General features: G+C 51.1%; 1 protein-coding gene across 2 annotated transcripts; it reads left to right on the forward strand.

Annotated features, from left to right (window-relative positions):
- The first annotated feature begins 62 nt into the window (after positions 1 to 62).
- On the forward strand, positions 63 to 9334 carry HSPBP1 (HSPA (Hsp70) binding protein 1). Of its 2 annotated transcripts, none has more exons than XM_011379279.2 (8): positions 63 to 220; positions 639 to 845; positions 2730 to 2934; positions 3845 to 4069; positions 6440 to 6595; positions 6727 to 6823; positions 7209 to 7320; positions 9010 to 9334. In XM_011379279.2, the coding sequence occupies exons 2-8, from the start codon at positions 642 to 644 to the stop codon at positions 9082 to 9084; spliced, it is 1074 nt and encodes a 357-aa protein (XP_011377581.1). In that variant the 5' UTR covers positions 63 to 220; positions 639 to 641; the 3' UTR covers positions 9085 to 9334. The 2 variants fall into 2 exon arrangements, with proteins under 2 accessions (XP_011377581.1, XP_023378595.1); XM_023522827.1 differs by lacking the exon at positions 63 to 220 and adding an exon at positions 408 to 446.
- The last annotated feature ends 328 nt before the right edge of the window (positions 9335 to 9662 follow it).

Raw genomic sequence — 9662 nt, forward strand, 5'->3', positions numbered from 1 at the left:
CGTCGGGGGCGGAGCCTACGTGATGGGCGTGACCGAGGGCCGTATACGGACAGGTGGGAAGGGCTTAAGTGCAAGGCAAGAGCCTCAGCCCAAGCTACGGCCCGAAATCGGAACTTCCGGGCGAGACCCTGCGTATTTCCGGTCAAGATGGCGGCGCCCACCAGAGGCAGGTGCGGGCGACTCTGTCTTTAGTATCGGCGGCGACTCGAGGTCTGGAGAGGTGAGGTTCGCCCCGTCTGACTCCTCTCTTAGGAGTGGAGGGAGGAGATTCGTTGGTTAGACGACCTAAGGCGGGCTAGTTGCCCTGGAGGCAGGGCAATGGGGTTGCTAAGAAACGGGGAGGCATGCAGTGGAGATGGGGGGGTGCAAGGTTGCTACGGAGAGTGGGTGGGGCCTGTTGCTAGCGAGGAAGGCGGGGCTTGTGACTTTGGGCAAGGGTTCGGTTGGTATGAAGGAAGGAAAGGGGACCGTGGTTAGGGAGGGTATGGGCAAAGCGGTTCGGTGTCACGGGGGACCGCTGAGCTCCCCTAAAACGCCACCTTCCCAGCAGACCCCCCCAGGAGTCTATCCACCAGCACGCCAGAGCTACCTCAGCGGTGGCCACCCTTACCCCAACATATTCTTCTCTTCACAAACAGCTCATGGCGGACCAAGGCTCGGGGGGCAGTCGCCTCCCGCTGGCGCTGCCCCCAGCCTCCCAGGGTTGCTCATCAGGCGGCAGCGGCTCCTCGGCGGCGGGCACGGGCAATCACCCGCCCCCACGCAGCCTCCAAGGCCTGCTGCAGATGGCTATCACGGCGGGCTCTGAGGAGCCAGATCCCCCTCCAGAACCCATGAGTGAGGAGGTAAAAGGTGGGGGCTCAAGAAGCTAGGGTGAGGGTTGTGGGGACAGATATATCTTGGGAAGTGTGGCTTGGGGAGCTAGAAGCTGGAGTTTTTCTATCTGGGTGGGAGGGAGTTGGGGTGTGAAGGCACAGTAGGCTATATTTGTGCTAGACGGGGTTATTGTAGACTGAATGAAGGTCACATCTCAGAAGTATCTGGAGGGCCAGATCCCTGGGTCCCAGCACTGTGCTGGGAAGCAGAATGGCCTCGTGGTCAAAAGCAGGAGCTCTCTAGAGTCAGCATCATCCAGATGCGTGACCTTGGGTATATCAGTGTCTCTGAGCCTCAAGTTCTTCATTTGCAAATTGGTGATGATATTAAGAATAATAACTGTACTTCCTAGGGTAGATCTGAGGTTACAGTTGAGGTAGACCTCCACACAGCGCCAGGCACATAGGCAGCGCTCGTGAAGATGGCAGCATGTTCTCATTAGGAGCACAGGCTCTGTGGAAAGACTGCTTTGTTTAGACTTCAGGCTTTGCAGATGGCCGACTGTGTGATCTTGGGCAAGTCACGACCTTTCTGTGCCTCAATTTTCTCATCTGTGAAGTGGGGAAAATAATGCTTCCTTCATAGCATTGCTTTGGAGATTAATAGCAATATTTATTATATATGACATTTAGTTGGTAGTGGTGATGACCACAGGCATACCTAGTTTTATTGTGCTTCATGGGTGTTGCATTATTTACAAATTGAAGACCCCCCTCACCCCCAATCAGCAAAAAGATCATGACTTGCTTTATTGTGAGACTCGCTTTATTGCGGTGGTCTAGAGCTGAACCTGCAGTACCTCCAAGGTCTGCCTGTATAAGAAACTTTATACTAATCCAGTTACATCCATGATATCTTTGAAACTTTAGGATAATGAGGTAGGAAACAGGCACAGAAATATTAGCATCTTGCCCACATCTATCCATGACTGTGACTACAGAGACCTCATACGAGCACTAAACATGGGGCCTGGCAAAAAAAAGAATTCTGGTGGCCAGTTCTCAGCTCTCACCTTATTTGACTGAATAGCAGCATTGATTACTGCCCTCTCTTTGATCTCTTTTTTCATTTGGCTTCTAGAATGACATAGTGTCCTGGTTTTCATCCTACTCACTGGCTGTTCTTCCCCATCTCCTCTGTTGGTTCTTCCTCATTCCCCAGTTTCTTAGTGATGGAGGTCCCTGGGCTCTTATCTGCGCTCACTTTCTGTGTGACCTCATGTGTTGAGGCTTTACTCTGATGACTCTCAAATGTATATCTCTAGGCCAGTGGTTCTCTACTGGGGGAGATTTTATCTGCCAGGGGACATTTGGCAATGTGTGAAGACATTCTTGGTTGTCACAAATAGGGGGGCCAGTGCTACTGGCATCTAATGGGTGAAGGCTGGGGATGCTGCTGTGCACAGGACGGCACCCACCCCAGAACTATCAGCTCAAAGTGTTAGTAGAGCCAAGGCTGAGAAACCTAAGTCCAGGCTGGACCTCCTCCCTGAACCATAGGAAGCCTATTTAATACTTTACTGTGGATGTTTAATAGATCCCTCAAACTTAACATGTTCAAAAATGAGCTCTAATCTACTTCTGCCCCACATCTGCTTCTCCCACTGTCTTCCCCATCTCCTTCTAGTTGCTCAGGACAAAACCTAGGAGTCATGCCCTCTCTGTCTTCCACCCCATAGTCCATCTCTCCGTAGATCTGGTGTCAGGAAAAGAAGCTTGGTAGATATCTGTTGATTGAAGAACAGTCAGCTCTCAGACGTTGGCAGTTATTATTAACGACTGTTATTCATGAATTATTGATAGAGGTTTGCCTCTTTCCTTCACCCTCCTGCTCTACCTCATCCCCCACCCCAGAGGCGCCAGTGGTTGCAGGAGGCCATGTCGGCCGCCTGCCGGGGCCAGAGGGAGGAGGTGGAGCAAATGAAGAACTGCCTCCGAGTGCTATCCCAGCCCATGCCTCCCTCGGCTGGGGAGGCTGAACTGGCCACTGACCAGCAGGAACGCGAGGGGGCCCTAGAGCTGCTGGCCGACCTGTGTGAAAACATGGACAACGCTGCAGGTACACCCCGGCCTGCCCCTCAGCCACCAGGGTCTTTCCACTTCCGCCTCCTGGTCTCCCTCTGTGTCTTGCCTCTTCAGCACGTCCTGAGGTGGCTCAGCCCTTGTCCTTTGTCTTGGCCTCCTCCCTGACTTCCTGGCCTCCAGGCTTCCTTCCTCCAAGCTGGCTCTGACTCCGGCCCCTCATGCCCTGTCCCTTGCTGCTTGGTCCCCTTGCCATCAAGAACAATGATGGTACTTTCTCTCACCCCACACACAGCTAGCCTGGTAGCAGGGTCAATCCACTACCTCCCTGATATACCCACAAACTGGCCATTTTGCCTTAGTCTGGTGGGATTTCACTATCACTCCCTAGAGTAACAGAGGAAGCAGTTCTGGGGAGGGTGGTCACAGAAGACCTCCCTGAGGGGCAGTATTTGATCAGAGACCTGAAGCAAGTGTATGTCTTGGGATTCGCTCTGGAAGAAGCATTCCAGGGTGAGGGAATGGCCAGTGCAAAGGTCGAGGCAGGAAACATGCCTGGCCTGCGCAGGAGCAGCATTAAGGCAGCACGGAGTGAGTGAGGGCAGTGATGCTGGGTGTGCAGGGCCTCGCAGGGTGAGGTGAGTGCCGCGGGGCTTATTCTAAATGCTGTGGAGCTGATAGGAAGGCTGAATGAGCGAGTGACAATATGCCACTTCCATCTGTAGGGGTGCGGATTTGTGTGTCTGTGTCCTGGTCTCTTCTATAAGGACACCAATCAGATTGAATTGGAACCTGTCATATGACATCGTTTCACCTTAATTACCTATTAAAGGCCCCATCTCCAGATACAGCACATTCTGAAGCACTGGGGGTTTAATGTGTAACTTCTGGGGAGACACAGCTCAGCAGATAACACTTGGCCTCTCTCCTCTCCTCTCTGTGCACAGACTTCTGCCAGCTGTCGGGCATGCACCTGCTGGTGGGCCGGTACCTGGAGGCAGGGCCCGCGGGGCTGCGGTGGCGGGCAGCACAGCTTATCGGCACGTGCAGCCAGAACATGGCAGCCATCCAGGAGCAGGTGTTGGGCCTGGGTGCCCTGCGCAAGCTGCTGCGGCTGCTGGACCGAGACCCCTGTGATTCGGTGCGCGTTAAGGCCCTCTTCGCCATTTCCTGTGAGTGTCCCGGGGTCTGCCGGGAAGGGCCACGGTCCCCAAGGACAGGAGCTGGTAGTAGAGATGGGCCTGCAGGGATCTGCTTGGGGGCAGAGGGAGAGGGGCCTCATTTGTTCATCTCTTCCCTGTACCTGTCAGGATCCTGTGCTAGGGACAGGGTGGTGAGCTTGCCAACCCCCTGCCAGTCATGGCCATGTCCTAATGACACAGGAACATCATAAGGTTAAGTGCTTTGTGCCCATCAGGGTTCTCAGCCTCGGCCCTGTTGACAAGCATGATGCTGACTTCTGTGGGCGCTTGCCTGTGCCCGGCCCAGCATGCTGTTAACTTGTTTTGTCCTCATGCCCACCCTCTGAGATAGGGATGATTGAATCCACGTTTTGGAGAGGCCAGGTCAGGGAGCCTAAGTGACAGCCCAGGGCCCCCTGTGAGAACACATGGAGCTGGAGTTCGAGCCAAGGCCACGCCAGCCATGTGCTGGGCCGTCTGTCTGCGTGCACCATGCTGAGGGCCCCCATTCGACTGTATCCTTTTCTTTTAAAAAACAGCTTTATAGAGATATAATTCACAGGCCATATCATTCATCCTTGTTGAGTATACAATATAATGCTTTTAGTATATCTACAAGGTTATGCATCTGCCACCACTGCCTAACTCCAGGACACTTTCATCACCCTCAGAAGAAACCTTGTACGATTAGCAGTCTCTCCCCGTTCCCCTTCTTCCCAACCCCTGGCAACCACCAGTCTACTTATTGTCTCTGGATTTGCCCATTCTGGACACTTCTTGTAAATGGAATCATATACGTGGCCTTTGTGTCTGGCTTCTTTCACTTAGCCCCATGTTTTCATCCATGTTTATAGCATGTATCAGTGCTTCATTCCTTTTTATGGCCCAAGTAATATTCCATATATGGATAGACCACATTTTGTTTATCCTTTCACCAGTTAGACATCAGGGCTGTTTCTACCCTTTGGTTACTGTGATTAATACTGCTGTGAACATGTGTGGACAAGTTTTTTTGTGGACATTTGTTTTGATTTCTTTTGGGTAGTTAGTTATATCTAGAGGTGTGATTGCTAGGTCACATGACAGCTCTGTGTTTCTTTGAAGTTAGATGAAAACCCATTTCCTTTACTCACAATACTGCAACACTAATCATGGAGGCAGTTTCCACAACAATCAATTCTCTAGTCTCTGGACAGCCACTGGGTGTCTTGCTATTCCATTCTGACACTAACTACCCCAAGGGAGTCCACACCCCTCAGGTGAAGGGCTCAGTCCCATGAGACTTCAGATGGCAGTTGAAAGTCGGGGTCTCCCACACGTCTGAGTGACTGGCTATAAATTCCCACAACCCTTCTCCTCAGGTTTTATAATTTGCTAGAATGGCTCCCAGAACTCTGGAAAATATTGACTTAATGTTTAGTGGTTTATTATAAAGTATGTGATAAAGGACACAGATGAACAGCCAGATGAAGAGGTACATAGAGCAAGGTCTGGAAGAGTCCTGAGCACAGGAACTTCTGTCCCTGTGGAGTTGGGGCGCACCACCCTTCTCGTACATGGATGTGTTCACCAACCTGGAAGCTATCTGATCTCCATACTCTGGGGATTTTATGTAGGGTTCATGTAGGCATGATGGATCATTAACTCCATTTCCAGCCCCTCCCCTCTCTGGAGGATAGAGGGTGGGGCTGAAAAGTTCAAGCTTCTAATCAGGGTGTAGGCTTTCTGGTCATCAGCCCCCATCCAGGAACCACCCAGAGTGGCCTCATTAGGACAAAAGATGCTTCTATTACCCAGAAAATTCCAAGGGTGTTAGGAGCTTGGTGTCAGAAATCAGGGACAGAGACCTATATGTTATGTCACAATGGCCCCAGGAGAACAATAGAGAGGGTTTGGATAGGAGATTAGGTGAAGGAGGAATGAATTCTGGCAAGGGTGAGAGAAGGAGTTTTGGAGAAGGTGGCATTTGGAAAGTCACGTCCAAAATTGGGGAGACAGGTGGACGAACAGACAAGGGGTGACTTGGCCACAAAGGGCAGACAGAGGAACTTGGTGCCCCAGTGGTATCAAGAGCCAGAGCAGAGTGAGGGAGGGATGGGGCCAGTTTTCTTCTAATAGCTTGCATTAATTGTATCTCAATTAAAAAAACTCGAAAAAGGTAATGCTTGTGAAGTGCAGGCCCATAAAAATTGATGATGATGATGGTAATGATGGTGGTGATGATATTGATGGTGATGGTGATATGATGGTGATGATGGTGATGAAGATGATGATGAAGATGATGGTTATGATAGTGATGATGGTGATGGTGACGATGGTGACCATGACTTTTGAGGCCTATCCTTTCTCCTCTCCCCCTAGGCTTGGTCCGGGAGCAGGAGGCTGGGCTGCTGCAGTTCCTCCGCCTGGATGGCTTCTCTGTGTTGATGCGGGCCATGCAGCAGCATGTGCAAAAGCTCAAGGTCAAGTCGGCATTTCTGCTGCAGAACCTGCTGGTGGGCCACCCGGAGCACAAAGGTGGGGTGGCTGGGGCAGGGGACCTGGGGTGGTCCCTGTGGGAGGTTGGGTGGGAGGTGGGGTGGTCCCTGTGGGAGGTTGGGTGAGGAGGGGTGGGGACTGCCCTTCTGACCCTAAGGCCCTTCCCTCAGGGACCCTGTGCTCCATGGGGATGGTCCAGCAGCTGGTGGCCCTCATCCGGACAGAACACAGCCCCTTCCATGAGCACGTGCTTGGAGCCCTGTGCAGGTGTGCTGGGTCCCTGAGGGAGTGTGGCCTGGCATGGGCACCCCCACCTCCCAGGATGGCAATAATGGGCTCTGGCCTACCAGCCCGCGGAGGCGGAAGCAGCTTTCTTAAACCTCTTCCATCCCTTGCAACACAGTACAAGCAGATTAATATCTAAAGAGATAACAGGGTGGAGCAGCTGAGCAATCGGGGAGCAGCTCCCATATGTGGAGTTGGCTTCAGGCCACTATGTTTTGTACAGGTGCCTGGGGTGGGGTGGGGGCAGAATGAGGTCCATGGTACAGATGGGGGAACTGAGGCCCAATGTGGGGAACTGTCTTGCCCAGGCTCCTGTGGGAGTGCTCTACAGAGGGAGGTCCCAAGGACTGCTTTCTTGTTCCCACAGCCTGGTGACAGACTTCCCCCAGGGTGTGCGGGAGTGTCGGGAGCCGGAGCTGGGCCTGGAGGAGCTGCTCCGCCACCGCTGTCAGCTGCTGCAGCAGCATGAGGAGTACCAGGTGGGGCTAGCTGAGGGGATCCGTGCTGGAGTTAGCAGCGGGGAGCCCTGTTCCTGCCCTTGGGGCCTCTGCGGCCTGTTCTCCATGTTTTCTTTATGTTCCATTCATGTGTTTCTCTTGTCACCCATTTAGCAAACATTACTGCTACCTCCCATGTACCCTGTGCTGTGTTAGTACCGGGGACAGAAGGGAGAACAAGAAGCTGAGTTTCTTAAAGGGTTAATGACGTCTTTTAATTATTAACATAATTAAATATTTATTAGATAGATAAATAACAAGTAAATGATAAATAGGAACCAATTAAATATTTAATTAATAGATAAGTAACAAATACATGATAAATAACTCATTAGATATTATATAAGTGGTAAAATTTCCTAGTCAAATAGATAAGTAACAAATTAGTGATAACTCATTAGATATTTATATAGATATTAAGAAAGAAGTTATAAATCACAGATATTTAAATAGATGACAAACAACAAATAAGTGATAAAAGAACAACCTGACTTTAGCCACCCAGTACCTCTCCCAGTTCGTGTAGCCTTCCTGAGATAATCTGCACAAACAAACAACTGTGCGTGCACGTGCTTTTCCTCTTCTTTCCATTCTGTGCCAAATCAGCCTATCCTAACCTCTGTCCTGCTCCTCGCTTCACTCCTTTTCACAACATCTCTGGGAGTGTGTTAGGTTCAGGCTCTTTCTTCTTTCCTTGTACAGCTGCGTGGTAGGGTCACCTCTCTCATGCCCCTCTTGAGGGACATGGATGTTGTTCCCACTCCCTCTCTACTGCCAACTCTGCTAAAAGAATAACAGTTTACTTATGTTACTTTATATGTGTTAGTATGTCTACAGAACAAATTTCTAGAAAGAGAAAGACCCGGTTATGGTGAGTTAAAGGTGAGGTTACAGAGTTGTAGGCCATTTTGTTACCTATTGCCAAGTTGTGCTTTGTAGAGGTTGAACTGGTCCACACGCCAGTCATGAGGGTGTCCAGCCTCCGACATCCTGGCTAGAACAGTGTGGCTCAAACCATTTGACCTTCTTTCAAGCCGATTGGCGAATCCAGTTTACACTTGCATTTATTCCATGGGTGAAGTTGGGCATCTTTTTCCTTTCTTGTGAACAACTCATTCGTCTTCTTTGCCCATTTAACCACTGGGTGGTGGTTTCTGCAGCTGATTTTTGAAAGCTCTTTAATGATTAACTGTGTTAGCCTTTGTGATGAGTTGCAGTTTTTTCCCCATCAACTTTTCTTTCATTTTTGTTTTGAGCATCTTTTTGCCATGCAGATCCCTTTTATGTTTATGTAGTCCAACTGGTCAGTGCTTTTATTCTTGGTTTCTGGGGTTTGTATCCATGGAAGGGGTTTTAAGTAGGGATAAGTAGGGGTCAGTTGTAGCTGGGAGTTAGAAAGAGCCCAAGGGGGCGGATGTGAGGACAGATCAGTGGGGTGTGACCAGAGGCTGGGAGACTCTGGAGTCTTGTAAAGTAGTCCAGACATGGGTGAGAATAGAAACAATGAGTCATGGATTTAAGCAGAGATCAGAGAATCCTGGGAAGGTTCTGGGGCAGGCAGGTATTGGGGAGGGAAGAGGAGCTGTCCCTGGGTGCAGGGTGTGCTGCTGTAGGCAGCAACTGGCCTCTGCATTCAGGGCTCCAGCTCTTGTTCCCCACCCCCAAATCTAGGAGGAGCTGGAGTTCTGTGAAAAGCTGCTACAGACCTGCTTCTCCAGCCCAACGGATGACAGCATGGATCGGTGAAATCTGCTTGCTTCTGGCCCCTCTGTGGGAACTCCAGGCCTCCTGCCTCCCTCCCACCCATAAGGCCCTCTCCCAAGGGAGAGCAGGGCCTTGTTGGTGCTGGGCCAGGGCGTGCCAGCCTGTTTCTGCTCAGCCTCTAGGAGTGGAGCTGAGAAAGGCACCAGCTCCTGGACCCCACCTCACGTTCTCACTCCATTCCCCCTTCTGTGTCCACCCTGTCTTCAATAAAGGCGTTTCTCCTCCTCCTTCACTGCCGTCTTTGTCACCTTCTCTGTAGATTGCCGGGGGTGGGGGGGGTGGGCTCAGTCTTATGGAACATGGGGAACCACTGGAGGGGCAGCAGTAGGCGGAACCTGGTAATAAAAGTGCTCTCAAATCTAGAGCTGTTGTCTCCTTTCACCTTCCTGGTCTCTCAAGAGGGAGTCTGGTGGACATTCATTTTTGGCCACCCATCGTCTCGTTTCTGCTCCATTTGTAGAATCCCCCCCCCTCCAGCCCACCCCCGTTAGATGTCCTCACCCACCTCCCCCAGACAGGAGCCATGTACTTTTCCAGCATTCTGTGTGGGAGCGGGGACA

Source organism: Pteropus vampyrus, unplaced genomic scaffold (genome assembly GCF_000151845.1).
Source record: "Pteropus vampyrus isolate Shadow unplaced genomic scaffold, Pvam_2.0 Scaffold357, whole genome shotgun sequence".
Lineage (NCBI taxonomy): Eukaryota > Metazoa > Chordata > Mammalia > Chiroptera > Pteropodidae > Pteropus > Pteropus vampyrus.

Bases quoted from the DNA above. Each gene is read 5' to 3' on its own strand.
- HSPBP1 (XM_011379279.2), top strand. From the start codon at position 642: ATGGCGGACCAAGGCTCGGGGGGCAGTCGCCTCCCGCTGGCGCTGCCC. The intron at 846-2,729 runs GTAAAAGGTGGG...CCCCCACCCCAG, and splicing joins CAGAACCCATGAGTGAGGAG to AGGCGCCAGTGGTTGCAGGA. The intron at 7,321-9,009 runs GTGGGGCTAGCT...CCCCAAATCTAG, and splicing joins AGCAGCATGAGGAGTACCAG to GAGGAGCTGGAGTTCTGTGA.